Source organism: Coffea arabica, chromosome 1c, assembly GCF_036785885.1.
Source record: "Coffea arabica cultivar ET-39 chromosome 1c, Coffea Arabica ET-39 HiFi, whole genome shotgun sequence".
NCBI lineage: Eukaryota > Viridiplantae > Streptophyta > Magnoliopsida > Gentianales > Rubiaceae > Coffea > Coffea arabica.
Genome location: NC_092310.1, coordinates 56196642 through 56212629, shown reverse-complemented (window position 1 = coordinate 56212629; position 15988 = coordinate 56196642). Strand labels below are relative to the sequence as shown.

At 38.4% G+C, this 15988-nt stretch overlaps 2 protein-coding genes and 1 long non-coding RNA gene across 7 annotated transcripts; 2 read left to right on the top strand and 1 right to left on the bottom strand.

The window, feature by feature from the left end:
- The first annotated feature begins 430 nt into the window (after window positions 1-430).
- On the top strand, window positions 431-7608 carry LOC113731611 (uncharacterized). Of its 2 annotated transcripts, XM_027256980.2 has the most exons (7): window positions 435-1217; window positions 2631-2807; window positions 3054-3179; window positions 3753-3956; window positions 5133-5297; window positions 6027-6472; window positions 6818-7608. In XM_027256980.2, exons 1-6 carry the CDS (start codon window positions 939-941, stop codon window positions 6423-6425), a joined length of 1350 nt encoding a protein of 449 aa, XP_027112781.2. In that variant the 5' UTR covers window positions 435-938; the 3' UTR covers window positions 6426-6472; window positions 6818-7608. The 2 variants fall into 2 exon arrangements, with proteins under 2 accessions (XP_071936517.1, XP_027112781.2); XM_072080416.1 differs by lacking the exon at window positions 6818-7608 and having other exon boundaries at window positions 431-1217; window positions 5094-5297; window positions 6027-6737.
- On the top strand, window positions 6341-9472 carry LOC113731639 (uncharacterized). Of its 4 annotated transcripts, none has more exons than XM_072080437.1 (2): window positions 6341-6472; window positions 8264-9472. In XM_072080437.1, the coding sequence occupies exon 2, from the start codon at window positions 8390-8392 to the stop codon at window positions 9320-9322; it is 933 nt and encodes a 310-aa protein (XP_071936538.1). In that variant the 5' UTR covers window positions 6341-6472; window positions 8264-8389; the 3' UTR covers window positions 9323-9472. The 4 variants fall into 4 exon arrangements, with proteins under 4 accessions (XP_071936538.1, XP_027112823.1, XP_071936533.1 ...); XM_027257022.2 differs by lacking the exon at window positions 6341-6472 and adding an exon at window positions 7762-7967; XM_072080432.1 differs by lacking the exon at window positions 6341-6472 and adding an exon at window positions 7762-8086.
- Window positions 9473-9698: 226 nt separating this feature from the next.
- Window positions 9699-10582, bottom strand: LOC140036997 (uncharacterized). The gene is made up of 2 exons (XR_011840753.1): window positions 10221-10582; window positions 9699-9957 (listed from the first exon to the last, which is right to left on the bottom strand). It is a non-coding gene; the product is annotated as an uncharacterized lncRNA (long non-coding RNA).
- Window positions 10583-15988: the final 5406 nt, after the last annotated feature.

Sequence of the window (15988 nt, the reverse complement as noted above, 5' to 3'; positions counted from 1 at the left end):
ATGCTTCCATAGAACATCGTGTTTTGAGTTTATTGCAAATGTAGCAATGTTAGTTTCTATTCAACTTTCTTCCTCAATACAGAAGTGAAAACAACAATTCCATATTAATCCAAAGAAAGCAGAGATGAAATGAACGAAAAAAATAATTAAAATCTACAGAACAAGAGATAATTAAACGTTGAATAGAACTCATTCAATCGTGCTTAGCTTAATAGAACTCATTACAGATTAATTCATTAAGCGTTCAAGTAAAAGTCGAATGGAATTTTGTGTTAATAATCAGGCTTCATATGTACAAAGCATCGTAAAAACGAATACATTAAAGTATAAAAAATTTGGCTCAATAGAAGTTTGATTCAAATAGACTAAAAAAATCAAATCGAGTTTCATGCAATAATGTCCAACTTGATTCGACTCGTTTAAACTTACATTCCTTCTAAGAATATGGGTTGAAACTCAAAATAGAAGTGGGCAGATAAATGGTATCTGCAACAAAAGAGACTCCGTTGAGATTAGTATTAAAATTAGCGGACGCAAAGTTAATTTTTGCCACCCCGCAAAAAAAAAAAAAAAAAAAAAAAAAGTGGGGAATGGGAGAAGCATGCCCATTTCATAATTGAAGGAATCGGATCTGGGCTGGTGCGGAATCAGCCGATGCCGAGGTTCAGTTAAACAGTGCAGCAGGTGGTTTCCCCTTGGCGCTTTTTTCTCTTTCTCTATCTCTCCTTCTTTTTTTTTTTTTTTTCGGCCCCCTCTTTGTACCAGCTAAAAGAGGAAGAAGCAAACAAGGCGAGGTTGTTAGGTAATTTTAAAGGGGGAAAAGGATTTCGAATTCCATTCTCTCCCGGCATTCAATTCCGATTGACTAGAAAAGTTTAGCTGGATCAAGGATTAGCGGTGGCGGTTCTGGAGTTCTGAGGAGAAGTCCAAAATAATTGATGGCGTATAGGAGGAGGCAGCAATTAGGTAAGGCTTCCACTTTCAAAGAAGAAATTGGGAGTCCGTATAATCCAGCGCCTCCTCCTCCGCTGCAGCTACCGGACGATGTTGACGGCGACGGCGGCACTTCATCGCCTTCCGCATCCTCTCTCGCTGCTAAAGCAATCAGAGCCTCTTCTGCTCATCGCGACTCGTCTCTCTCGTCCGCTTATGGCCAGTCCTCTCCTCGCGACTCCAATCCCCTTCGATCCTCGTCCTCTTCCTCTTCCTCGCCCAAGGTTCCAGCTTTTCCAGTTATCTTATCCTTTATATATCTAAGTACTTATATGCTCTATTGACTTGATTTCAGCATAGCTGTTTTCAGATTTGAAGTTTTTTCTCCTGAGCTTTCGTAGATTTCCGTCGAATTGAGCCGTCACAGTTGAATAGGAATGGGTTTTGTTTTAGAAAAGTTTGACAATTTGGAACTCTTTCTTAGAAATGTTGGACTTGAATCAGAAATATGTTGTCATAGCTGAATAGGAGTGGGTTCTTTAAGAAAAGGTTAGAAAGGTGACAATTTGGAACCATTTCTGAGAAATGCTGGACTTGAATCAGAAATATGTTTATAAAGTGCAACTCGGTTCCTCCCCTACTAGCACGTAAGTGTGGATTCTTGTGATGTGACAGGACTAAGCATATTGGATGGGTTGTAATAATCTCGTTTCTTAAATGTGTAAAAGGAGATGAAACTGCCACGGGTACATTTCTGTCTGAAAAGCTTCAGGGGAATTTTATCATTCTAACTTAGAAGAGGGAATGTGAGCGAGTTGTAAGCTGGGGATTATCACCCTCTGGGAAGCCTGAAGGGACTGAGTGATGGTATTTCGTGCATGTGAATTATAAATTAGTCCTCAATTGGATGTTTTAGACATGAAGCGGTAAGAGTGCATGATGCTCTATCAGATGCGGTTGCAGGCATGATGTCTTATCCATCTCCAAAGTTTGAGCTGCCTTCTTTTAAAGACACGTTGTTGGCTGGGGTTGCCTGTTAAAAGTGCAAAGATGAGGGATCAAAGGTGTAATGTTTCCAAACTAAAAGCATTTAAGTAGTTGTGCATCCAACTAAAAAAGAAGTAAGTCAATCGCTGAAAAATACATGCATGCCTCTTCCTGGGGCATGCCAAATGGACAAGAAGTTAGTTGATGGATTCTTACATGTGTGCTTCTGGAAAAGACCCCAATACCAGTATACGAGGTTTTGGAATCATTTGGATCACTTTGTGGATAGGAAATTTCTGTAGTTTAATAAATGAATTAATATGTTAGTGAATACTTCTGCTTTATGCATTGGAACAGTTTGCAGAATATTCGACGGAGAAGGCCCTTGGGACAACTTATGTTAGTAAACGTATCTTTGGTTTAAACAAGGACATTTTTGAGTTTTGGCATTATCATGTGACTCATGAGATTTTCAGGAAGACACTCACCTTCTGATAAATTACTTCATCAGCACAATTGAAACTGAATGAGTTTCATTTTTCCTTTGTTTTTTTTTGGTAGTGCATTATTTTTATTATTTTTTTAAAGCATCCTAGCATGTAGGAAGCTTCCTATTATTTCTTTTCCGTAGTGGAGTATTATCTATTTTTTAGCTCTTAATTCCTGTTGTGTGCTTTTTACTCCACTTAATGTTTACTGGTTACATGTAGGGTTTTTCCAGCTATGAGTATACATCAATGAAAAGCTTGAATGAACCTAAACAAGGATTGTGGGGTGTACTTGCTAGAAAAGCTAAAGCCATTATAGATGATGATAATGCATCCCAACAGCATGAAACACCAGGAAGGACAACACCGCAGATGTCTGGTAGAGCAACTAGGGGCCAGGTGAACTTCAAAAATGATCACTGTGTCTGAACTGGTCAAGAATTTTAAAAGCCATTTACACTCATTTGGGAACAACCCTTATGATTCTCCTTTTATATGCTGTTAACACGTTTTGCCATAATATTCCAAAATTTTTCATATGAACTGTCTTTACATAGCATATCATTTGCTTTTTTCTTTGTAAAGAACCTTTAGGGTAGCCCTTACTGTTCTGTTATTTTATGTTGTCCCTTCACCTGTTTGCAGTATGATGGGACATACTCGTCATCTGAAAGCCGTCCGAAGAAAGACAGCCCTACTTTACAAAAGGGACTAGGTGCACTGGCTTCTTCGCTTAATTACATTGGCGGGACGATTGGAAATGCATTAGAAGTAGGTTTCTCTATTTTTCTGCACAAATGCTTTGGTTTTGAACAATTGTAGTTCTTCTGTATGCAGTGTGATTCCTCATGCCAATTCGGGGATGACTTTAATGTTAAGAGTTTGGACAATTGTTTATGTAGTTCTATCTCCTTATAAGCAGCATCAGGAGGCTGCCTAAAAGTCTTGACCTGACCATGCTATGATGTTGCATAATATGAGTTGCTTTCATAGTTTTGCTTCTGTGTATTCTTTGATTTTTCTTTAAAAAACTGCTGAAGGTTCTGTATGTGAACATCATTTCAATACTAATATGGCATTTGATGAGGGCTTATGTGCATCGATCCTTCTAAAGTGTAATGTAACAAGTAAGACCTTTTGTTGATCCTTAAAAAAAAATTTGAAGATCAGATGTTTTACTCTGTATAGTTTGATCTAGCACCTCTACAATTTTGAAAAGCCGTGTGCAAATAGCTTCCAGGGGACAACTGTTTTGGTAGTCATCCTAGACCTGCACGCAATGTTTGTCTACATTCTATGTTCATTCTTTGTTGTGTTCCACAACTAAATCCCCTTCTTTTGCAGGAGGGTCTTGCAGTTGTGGAGAATCGCACTGCAGACATCATTCAAGAAACACGCAAGCTGCAAATAAGGAAAAAAGGAAGTGGTTCTATCCCTGAGAACCAGACTTCAAATACTGGTAGTTTTCGGCAACAACCATTGGGCCAGACCCATCTGCAACCCCAGACACATGCAGAATTGGAAATCCAATTGAAGGCATCTCGCGACGTAAGGTGCCAACTCTGTGACGCTGGTTGTATAAGCTTTAATTATTGTATCAAGGGGGGATGTCTATTGTTATTTAGACTTGTTTGTTACTTTGAAGTTGTTCTATGTGTCTCTGTCATAGTGCATTTAAAAATTTCATGAATTTGTAAAAATAAATTATCATATCTTGTCTAGCAGTTTTTCTGCTCACCTTCCTTTTTGATTGCTTCTTTCATATGGTATAAGTTGGTCTTCTGAGAAGATTCTAGCATTTGACGGTGGGTTTTTTGGCTCTATTAGCCAAGGTATAATTGTTCCCTTCCCCCCCCCCCCCCCGGCCCGCCCGCGGCCCAAAACCTAGTTCAACATCTGTTCTGGTTGGTTTCTAAAATCAACCACATGAATTTTTTTTTTGGGGGTGGGGGAATACTAAAATAATGTGGAAAGGATTAGGAGTTAATTCAACTTTATGTTCTATGATATGGCTTTCCTCTTCTTTATGAGGTATTGTGGAAGCTAAACGGATCATGAGAAGGTTTTTGCTTATAAAATTGTAAATGCTTAGATCCCTATTTTCTAGATGATAGTTTCAAAAATCATGGATGCCATAGATTGATCTAAACTCAATTTTCTTCTATTGCTTGTCTAAACTAGGTTTTATCACCCTTGACACACTAAATTCTGATATCTAGAAGCAAATTGAGCATTTTCTTGGTTTTTGGTTCTTTATGGCCCCTTTATCCTTTACGTTCAGTTTTCTTTCTTGTTTTTCAGTTCTTTTATGGTACTTGTAATCGTTCATTTACTTTCAATTTTCTCATGCCCAATTGGTCCTTGAGCTTTAGAATAATCTGTTTTTCTGCTCGTTTGCCTTGACCTTCCTTATGTTTAATACTGCTAAGACTTGAATAAGAGTAAGAATTTGCTTTAATTATCTCCTTTCTCCATTGATCTTCAGGCTTTTCTGGACATCCCTCAGGATCTTCCTCCTGTTTTGTAACATATTTGTCTTTTTAATGAAGCTTACATGTTCCCAAAAAAATAAAACTAGGAATCTAAACAAGAAAGAAAGGTGATTCGATAATAGCTCATTTATAAAAAAATTCTTGTATATTTAGGTGAAATTTTCTAATTTCAATTCTAAGTTGTTGTTAACAGTTGCAAGGTGCATTACATTCTCATTGCGTCAAAACACAGGTCGCAATGGCAATGGCTGCAAAGGCAAAACTTCTTTTACGGGAACTGAAGACTGTCAAAGCAGACCTAGCTTTTGCTAAAGAGCGCTGTGCTCAGCTGGAAGAAGAAAATAGAATTCTCAGAGAAAGTCGTGAAAAAGGAGACAACCCAGAAGATGATGATTTGGTACACTCTCATGCTGTGTCTCTACACCAGCCCGATCAAACCCCCCCTCCCCCCCCCCCCAACCAAAAAAAAATAATAATAATAAAGGAAATGTTTCAACTTTCATTTCTATATATTGCATTTTTTTTTGCCTCTAAAGTCCAAAAAATAGGGATTTTTTCAGACAAAGTACTATACTTTTGCACATCATACCTTCATTACACATTCATTCTTGGTCTGGCTGCTGGTCTAGCGAGCCATCCTAGCTGCCTAGAGTGCAGCCTGCCAGTGCTCGATACGGGGGAAATGAAAGCAGAATTCATTCGGATCCTCCCATATGTTCAATCTTTTTGTAGTGGTTTCCCCAGAGATCTTTGTCATTAATGCTACCTTCATTTTACTCATAGGAAAGAGGCTGGCAGAGCATCATGGAGTTAGCAAGTCTTTTGCCTCGGTACATCACATTTAGTTTTTTTATGGCAATTAGGTTATCTGATGTCCCAGAAATCAAAGTTCTCTCTCCCCTCCTTCCACCGACATAAAAGGAAAGAAGAATTTAAATGCCACCCTCAAAGTCTTTTGCAGATGTTGTTTGGTTGGTTCCGGGGGAGGAGGAGTTTCCTTTCTATTTATTATGTTAATTAATAGTAATAGTTTTTGCTGCATCTGTAAACAAAAACAAATAGAAAACATTATTTGAATCGATTGTTTCAACATTTTATTAGCTCTAATAGTAACATTTGACAACAGATACGGCTTCAACTTGAGACACTTTTAGCTGAGAAAGCTCGCCTGGCTCAAGAGAATTCTGTTTTTGCACGGGAGAACCGTTTTCTGAGGGAGATTGTCGAATACCACCAGCTTACCATGCAGGATGTTGTGTACCTTGATGAAGGGACTGAAGAGGTCACTGAAGTTTACCCTGTTAAGGTGCCTTCGACCTCTAATCTCCAATCGCTTGGAACAACGCCACCTTCATTACCACTGCCTCTGGCATCTCCATTTGCTTCTCATGATGCAACTCCATTAGTGACTCGCGATATTGCGGTGCATCCAGTTCCATCCTCGGAGCCCAAAGATGTCTTCCAATCTGTCACCCCACTTAGTTCCTATATCCCTATGCCAAATGAAGATCTGGGGAGACACTAATTTATTTGCTTGGATGGACTTTGTCTGATTTTTCTCCTTCAACAGAGGTTTGTATCGGCATAATATTAATTGATTCTTTTCCTACTTGCATTTTTTTGGGCATTGTATCTCCATGATTGGCAATTGCAGTATTTAGTTGACAGCATTTTGTGCTTCGTCTGTTGTCAAATATTAGAAAACCTAGGGAAAGGGGTGGGCCTCAAGCTTGTAACTGGTTTTAGAAGTAAGCTTGTAATTGTCTGTATGAAATTTCTCACTCACTCAGTTCGTGTATACCGTGAAGCTGCAGGTGGTTGGTCATTGTCCTTGCAATTGGCTTGGCTTATAGTGTTTACTATTGATTTTTTATTTGCATTTGCAGTGTGTTGAGTTGATCATTTTGTCTTAAGCAGGCTGTGCATGACCTTACAAGAGAGATTCCCGTTTCCTGCATCTTTGAAATTTTTATATAGCTCCGATCAATGTGGCAGCACGACCTTCAGGGGTTACTGCATCAATTTGAACTTTTGTATTCAGTTGCATGTTTAACTTTCTGTTGCACTGGGATAGTAGTATACCCCTATTCGGTGTTGTCGTAATGTGTACACGCTGCTACTTCAGCATTATGACCATAAGGGTGGTTTGGCTCTTGAACTTTGCGAAGCTGATGAAGCAGAAGGTTAACAGCTAGACCTAGCATGCGGTTGCTGAGAATTTAGAACCCCGCTAAACAGAAGGCTGCCCATTCTTCTAAGGTGAGGCGCACTCGTGAAAGAACAGCGAAGACTGACGTAGAAAGGAAAAAGGCCAAATGCAGAATGGAAATCTAGCTGCCCGTGAAAGATACAGAAGAAATGCTTTATCTGCGAGCAATCAAGAGGTCACCACTAAGCGTCTAACTTAGAGCAGTATTCCATGTTTTTCCTCCCTTTATATTGTTTAAGGGTATAATCGCAATGTAGTCACATTTTAGACACATGAGATCCTTCCACAAAATGGTAGCAAAAAGAAATTCACAAGGACCACCACGAGGCTGAGCCAGACACCCTGAACGATGGCTTTCAGTAGTATTTTTCTTCCATCAAGCAGGTCCAAGTGGTCCTGCCTAACTATTTATTTTTCTCATTTTATTGTCTCTTTATCATTTGTAAATTGATTGGCCATATGCATTATGCCAATTTAGCGTAACATTAGGTGGTTGCTAGCTCGGCTCTTCTCCCCAAACCACTCTAAACATCTCTCAACCCTATCTCCCTCTCCATCTGCCCCTGTTGTTCATGGATTATTGGTGCTGGGGTTCCACTTCCAAGTTCTCACCACAATAAAAAGAAGAAAAGAACGAATAAAGGAAACTCCACACTCGTAAAGGAAGGCGGCAATGGTCCCTACCTACTCAGCTTTCATGGTCTAATCCTTGGCTGACATGTCCGAATTTAAGTGGGTAGGAGATGAGTAAATACTCCACAAGCGGTAGGGGTGGACGCTGAACACCGCAACTCTCTCTTCTCTGTCTCGACACAGCTGTGTTTCTGTTTTGTGTGCGTATGACTGTATTAGTGTGTGGTTAGTTGCCCTCCACTTGCTTTTTATTTCCATTAATGTCTTGCCACACTTAATGCCTCCGGCCCTTCACTACCATTTTCTTGCCCAAATTTTTGTCCTGCTATTTTCTGCCGGCATCGGTAAGAGGATTCGTGTCATTTCTCTCCCTCATATCTCTACCTATTTGTCAGAGATTTTATACGCGTGCATTCAAGTTCAAGATTACTTCTGTTCTTTTGTAAGTTAGTCTGAGATACTTCAGCCCTTTGGCTTTTAGTGAATCTCTACATATTTCCACACTAATTTGCCTCCTCTAGGTTTGATGAAACAAAAGCATGGCCATTGTGGTTGAATCGGACAAAGCAGCTTTCAGATGTGGTCGTGAATGCTTGCGTTTTGGATGCGGTTACTTTCAGGGGATTCGTTAGATTATTCGCATTCTGATGCTTCTTGTTGCGTATTTTTACATCATTCTCTGGATTGTTCCGGTGCTTAGAGCTCAATCAGCTGCCGAATTATCTGCACGCTCACTAGATTCACTACTTCAAGACTATGCTTTCAGGGCGTTGGTTGTTCGGCCCAGAACGGGCATTGTCTACGATGGCAACGTGCCATCCAACTTGACAGGGATTAAGGTTGCAGCATTGAGGCTGAGAAGTGGGAGCTTGAGAAGAAGAGGGGTTAACAGCTATAAAGAATTTCATATTCCAATTGGTGTTTTGGAGCAACCTTATGTTGAGAGGCTTGTGTTGGTCTATCACAACTTGGCAAATTGGTCTTCCTTGTATTACCCTTTACCTGGTTACACATATTTGGCACCAATTGTGGGTCTCTTGGCTTATGATGCAGTCAATTTGTCAGCCACAAATCTACAGGAATTGGACATCCGAGCTTCCAAAGATCCCATAACTATCCACCTTCCGAACGTCCAACTGGTGCCTAAAGGATTGTCGCCAAAATGTATTTCTTTTGGTTTAGATGGCTCTTTTCAATTTGACAATGTAATTAACCGGAGTGCCTGTTCTGCTGCAAAACAAGGCCATTTCTCTATAGTGGTTGAGTTCACAGCCCCGGCTCCGGCTTTGGCTCCAGCTCCTGGTGGAGGTACCAGCAGACAGGGAGGCGGCGGTGAGAAGAACAATCACAAAGTCTGGATAATCGTTGGGTCTGTGGTTGGGGGAGTGCTGCTGCTGCTGCTTCTATGTATTCTTCTTGCTTGTCTGAGGAAGTATAGACGGCGAAGAAACATACAAAGAATGGAGGAAGCAGCAGAGAGAGGGGAGCCCTTGCTAATGGCAAATGTTGGATTTACGAAGGCGCCAGTGGCATTGGAGACTCGAACTAGACCATCATTGGAAGATGATTACGTGCCCTAGTATTTGGTTCTTGCTTGACAATACGTTTCTGGTAAAAGTAAAACTTCAATTCGTGACATTATTGATTTAACACAATTCTTTTTTCAAAGATGTGATTTTTCTTGATTTTGATCAAAGGCAATATTATAGCTGCACTCCCTATTCGATTTCTTTCTGAGTCTCTACTGCTAGTATTGGACCTCAGCCCCCTCAGATCCATATCTATCCGGTCGATGTGGTTCTTGAAGATCGAAGTAAAGGCAAGTGCCGATACAACAATTCCGCATAAAAGCCTAAAAGGTAAATGCAGAGTTGCACATAAAAGTTTAGTGAAGCATCTGAAGTTCTTCATTACTGCAATTATTCGATCCTGCAAAAGTAACAGTGAACTAGGAACTACGAACAAGAAAGTGTATATATTACTAATCCGTTTTAGCAATGTAAAGCAATTGTCGTCTTACCATGAATTTGCGCATCCTAGCACTACCAGTTAAGATTTAGACATTTAGGATTCCTACTGATCTCAACACATGCTGCACAGTCCACCATATTCTGTCATCTGCTTTCTGCATTCTGCAGTCCTCTAATGTCTCCTTGTGCAAATACCTTTCCACCATGTCCGATTGGTGCTTATGGCCGCATGTGAACTCATCATTCTGTCACATAGTCCAAACGTTGAGCTGGACAATCTAGTACAAGGGAAAAGAAAAAAAAAAAAAAAGGGACATTGCTCAAAAGTTCTCAATTCCAACTCATGGTCATGGTTCTTGGTTGCTGAAATATTAGTTGTCACTGCTAAAATCGTGACACAAGATGTTGAGGTAAGGTATATTTAGATTAGTAGTCAATAAAGAAAGCAGCAGCAGCAGCACACGTTGGCTGCTTTGTTATACGCTACTACTTGTTAATCGATTCACACCTGGAAAAGGACAAAACGAGGGGCGGATCAAGTCATTGTCTCTCTGACTTTAGTCCTTCTTCAAGTGCAACCAGCATCTGAGAAGATCCAACTTTTGCGAAATTGATCTTCAATCTCTTTCTGCCGGTGTTGTTTTCCTTTCCATGGAAGTGCGCAAATCAACCATACAAGCCGAAGTCCAAAAGAAACGAACCCAAAGCCAAGGACGAAGGATATAGGGAACGCGCTTTTACTTTTACTGTGCTGATTGTCTAATAAGCTGGGCAAAGAGATTTTCTGCTCTCCCATGTCATTGTCGGAAAAAACCCCGCTAAAGTATCCCCTTTTTTTAGTTGAGAAATACGCAACAGAAGATACATATGGCACTGGTTAATCTGTTACAAAAGTAATAGATCATCTCATGCCGGTCAGTGTTGACTCCATCAAAGCTCAGCTTGCACCATTCAGCCCAATTACGGAATGCAACTCAAAATGGAAGAGTCAATGGGTAATACCCCGCATGAAGTTAAATCCACACGCCTTCATCTTAAATCTACACTTACACGGTGCAAGTTAGTATTAATGTTAACAATACAAGTCATTTATGCATCAAGGGTGCGAATCTGACCAATCCCTTTTCTTTTTCCATTTTCATTGTAAAAGAAACATCCTGGTTGGTTTGCGGCTTCTCCGGAGACGTCTGAGCTATGTGCATTGTTTGAAGTATAAAAGAGCAGGAATCGAACTTCTGAACTAAGTCCTGGAAATTCCAGCCTTGGCCCTTGACCCTTGACGACAAAAATAATAGGAGTACGACGTTGTTGGTGGTAGTACAGTATGTCAAAGGCCAAGTTGAAGAATGACTACTTGATGACCGCAATCTTAGATCACTCAAATTTCAAGTTCTCAACTAATTTATGGCTCCGTTTGATAAGTGAGTTTTTTTGGGTATTTGTCTGAAATTTTATTATAACTTACTGTAGAAGTTTTTAAAAATTTTTTTGAATATTTTGAAGTGTATAGTTTAAAAATTTTAAAAAGTTTTTTGAAGTTATTATAGTTGAAATTTTTTAAAAAATTTGTAGCAGACAAATTTGACAAAAAACTTGCCTGCCAAACAAGGCCTACGTTTTACTAGTCAAACCTTTCAATCCACTGCTGCATTAAATTTTGCCTCATTCCAGAGAGCGTTTTAGATGGATGGATTCGCCAAGCTGGGCAGCTGCCAGTTGAGGTCCCAATACAGCTTTCATGAATTGAAGACAGAAAACGCAACTAGGACAGGACTTGCCTATTACCAAATGTGTCTTGTTTTTCTATACCCCACTGGTGATTTTCTTTCTGGAACAGAGAAAAGAGGGAAGAAAAACAGAAACTAAAATACTCCCACAGGTAACTGGGGCTCCAGACTCCAGAACTAGCAGTGGCAATGTCAATGATGATCCATAATACGCTGTCTTTTTCTTTTACCGCGTCAGAACTCGGGGACGCTCTGGATAATCATATGTGCAGGTAGATATATTGGTTAATGAGAACGAAATAACTGATCGGTCTAGGTATCTTCTATAGGTTTGGAAATTTTTAGACAGCCTTTGTAACAGGTTAAAATTCAATACAAACACTTAAAAGAGTTTTTACAGTCTTTGCCCCTTCTCGATGATCAAATATTTTCGATGTGCAATAGGCAGTAAATCGATTCCAACACCCACTCATAATGCAATATCAAGTTTCTAATGCACCCTGTTCTACTAGACAAGGTCCAAATTGTGTCGATGCAGTTAAACCTTCACGTACATAAAAAGACAACAAGGATACATACATGATGGAGATATGATTTTGGTTAGTAGTATTCGTAGTACCACTACCGTCGGCCGTCGCCAGTCACCACACTGGCTGGCTAGGATGGATGGTTTGCATCTAATATATATATATATATATATATATCGACAACGAATTGTGGGGTAGAGGATGAGAGTAGAGGACTAATTTAGACTAGGACCAAGAAATTCCCACAGATCAACGAACTGCAATCCACGCATTGTTGTCTCCGGCCCAACGTGCACTGCCATGTAGTACTTTCCAGGCAATCTTTAAAGGAATCCAATGCTTCCCCCCTTGTGGCCCTTTACCATAACACACCTGATCATCCCTCTTAATTAATTCTCCAAGTTTGTGAAGGGGAATATATCGATTGCGGACAGAATCAGACAATTTTTCAACAGTTTGCACGCAGACTAGTGGTTGGTTGGTTTAATTTAATACTACTACTACAGTATATTAAATCATGACTTAATTAGCATCCCCCTGATTAGGATAGCTGTGGCAGTTTTCGCTTCGGGTGGGGTTGACAGTTTTCAGGAGATTGGAGTGGGTGCTGTATACTGCTATATATTTAGGAAAAACCATAGCACTATTTATTAAGGTTTGCAGATGGGGTGTAGACTGTAAAGGAGCAAGTGCTAGTAGCACCTATTTAATTTAAGGCTGTAACCATTGCTCGTGACAACTATTAAGGTTTTGTCATGTAGAACTCATGATGTAGAATTGTTGTCGCAGTATCGAATCTAAGACGTTCTATGTTGTGGGCAGATGAGGCTGCTGCTGCTTTCTGCTGCTTCTGTTTCTGTTTCTTCACATACTTGTCGTCTGCATCGTTTGCTGCTGGTCTTCCTTCTTCTGATAACAGCTGCTAGCTGGATATCTAACCCACCCTTAATCTACTAGTCCTACACATGCAGGCATCAGGATTAGTGGTGCGGTCCAGATTAGTCTGCTTAATTGGCTGTTTGGATATATTCAAGTCGTATTCTACCACCTAACACATTTAAGTGGAGAAAAAAGTCGACCCTGTACAATTTTGTTTGAGTGAAACATGTGGTTGATTTTTGGCAAACCATCATATTTCTCGTCGTTATCTTGTAACCCTGAATAAACTTGAATCTACGGGTACTTATTGAGCCCCCCCCCCCCACCACCACCCCCACCACCACCACCAAAAAAAAAAAAGGCAAAATCTGCTTCTCTGTAATTTTGCTTTCTTTTGCCCCCTGAGATAGACACAAAAATGGAAGCCCAAAAGATGAAAAAAAAAAAAAAAAACTATGGAAGTAGGATGGATGGACTAATGAACAGTGGTAGTGGTAAATAGGGTCTTGACATTTGAATGCTTGAGGCAAATTGACCATAAAAGGAGAGGATTAGAAAAAATCTAGAATTATAATAAATAGTTTTTATGTCGTTTTGTGTAGCATACTAATAATATATAAGTTCATAAGCTCCGCGACTGTACATAGAGCGCAATCCGCCACGATGCGAATATTCGGACTCCAGCGACCGTTCTGCGTTGGCTATTTTTAAAGAAATATACAAAGGAACACATCAATTAACATGACGACTTAAAATAAGGACTCATTACTATCTGATTTGGACATTTGAAAAGGATTTAAATGAAATCAATTATTGACATGAGTAAACAACAAAAGCATGGAAGCACAAAATTTCCTCAACCCCCAAGTAAGTATTTCCTTTAATTTTTTTTTTTTTTAAAGAGTGCTTTCAAGTTATACAAGGGGAAAGATTCAAAGAAGGAAAACGTAAAATTTGATAATCAAATCAAGACTTCAAGCTCATCTGACTAATATTCTCATCAGTTATGTTGGGTCTCAGGGAAGCAATCATTTTCTGCACCTCAAACGACTAAATAAAGTGTTTGTTAATTTTTTTTTTCACATAAAACTTTTTTGCAACTTAACTAAATACAACATTATTTTTTATATATATCTAATTAATTGGTACCATCTGAAAAACATCTTTTTGTAAGTTAATAAGCGGAGGACTTGTAAAATTTTACTTTTATTTACTGGGGATAATTTTATAAACCTCCCATGAGCTTTCTCTCAATTTCACTAAGCTCTCTCAAGGATTTGAAATTTACACTTGTCTCATTTGATTTCACACTTTTAGTAACTAAACCTTAAAATAGGGTCAAAAATTTAATGAAAAACTTATATTGTCCGCTTCTAATAAAGTTTGATTTATTCTTCTAAAGAATTATAAAGTAATTTAGCACAATTATAAAAGAATGTGTGTCAAGTTTTTTACGCTCATATTTGTCATTTAATAATTAACTACGATAATAAAACTCATTATGATAGGCTGCTTTTAATAGTACTTTATTAGAGATATAAATTCTTTTAAGATGGAGAAGAAAGTGTCATGGATAATTTTTGTAGAATAGTGAAGTGGTGGAACTATCATAATTTAATAGTTATGCAAGCCATTTACTTTTTAGTTATTATTGATTTGATACTAGAAAAATAAATAAATAAAGAGCTAAAAAATGTATGATATTCAAAGTTATCCAAAAAAAATGTTACTAGTTTGACATTTGATCACGATGAAGGTTAGGGATTCATAATACTATGATATTACTGACAAAATATAAGAGCAATGAATAACAAGGGAAAAGGAAAAAAAATGCAAAAAACCCATCTTTTGTATAAGCATAGATAAATAATAGAAGAAGGAGTTTCATTAGAATGTCAAAACCAGTATTGTCATTTTAAATGGATAAGGGAGGTAGTTGTAATTTTTAAAATATCAAGGATGATAAGTGAAATTATAGAAAATCCTAGGGGAGGTTTATGAAATTATCCCTATCTAGTTAGGGCTGAAAAAAAAGGCTCAACGAACCGGATAGATAGATGTATGTTCAGAATTGGTTTGACGATTAAAATAAATGTTTAAACTTGGCTTGTGTTCGATAATTTTTTTTAAAGAAATTGATCTAATTTGGTTTGAAATTTCTGATGTATGTTTACTAAATGTTTGGATTGACTTGTTTTAGTATCGAGTTCAAACACATACAATCAAAGATTTGCTTGGCTTGGTTTGAAATTTCAGGTTGTATTAGGTCGAGATTTTCATCTTAGTTTGTTGCTTTTTCCCTTAATTTTTGCCTTTTGATATTCAAGAAATCTATTACGAAGAATTACGGATGTAATTAAAATCAATTATACCTATTTAAGAGACAAGAGTATCATATGCTTATTATTTTATAAGATAAGCAATATACCGGGGGGGAAAGAAGTGGAGTTAAGGTAGGAAACTTTAGATATATTTTTATGAAATTTACTTGCCGTATATATTTCTGAACATATCGAGTCGGACAACATGAAGATCTTGATTGATTTGTTAATATTTTTGAGTTTAAAATTATGTTTGGATTTAAATTGATACCTAAACAAATAAATTTGTACAAGTTTGGTTTGAGCCGAATTCACATCTGAGTACCAAATTATTTGGTTGGATTTATAGCCCTGTATCCAGTGAGGAAAAGGACTTTATGTTTAAATGACTAACTTTAAGTAACGAACATCCCAATGTCTAATTAGTAACTTCTCGACGTTTCGAAACGAGTGACTCCAACAAAGAAGAAAATATCTTCTAAAATAAATGTATTTTAATGGAAATACGGTCCGTTTTTCTTTTTTGCTCGACCGAAAAAGAGAAAGAAAAATATGAAACTGCTCCCCAAGTAAATAGCATGGCAACAACACTGTTGGCGTGGTTTCTGGTGATACCTACCTGTGCAGCTGGCCTTGGAGCATGCAGCAGGGACCAACCTACGAAAATCTCATCTAATACTACTACGAATAAGATTTGCCCCGAAATACCACAAAACAAAACAAAAAAAAAAAAAATCTACTGCGGCAATCTAAATTACAGGTAAATGGAAAAAAAAAAAAAATCTAACACAACAGAATCAATCAGGAGACGCTGCAACCGTA

What these genes read in the sequence shown, in the direction of transcription:
- LOC113731611 (XM_072080416.1), top strand. Translation starts at nt 939, where the DNA reads ATGGCGTATAGGAGGAGGCAGCAATTAGGTAAGGCTTCCACTTTCAAA. An exon ending in CGATTGGAAATGCATTAGAA is followed by an intron (nt 3,180 to 3,752) that starts GTAGGTTTCTCT and finishes CTTCTTTTGCAG; the next exon opens with GAGGGTCTTGCAGTTGTGGA. An exon ending in ACCCAGAAGATGATGATTTG is followed by an intron (nt 5,298 to 6,026) that starts GTACACTCTCAT and finishes ATTTGACAACAG; the next exon opens with ATACGGCTTCAACTTGAGAC.
- LOC113731639 (XM_072080437.1), top strand. Translation starts at nt 8,390, where the DNA reads ATGCTTCTTGTTGCGTATTTTTACATCATTCTCTGGATTGTTCCGGTG.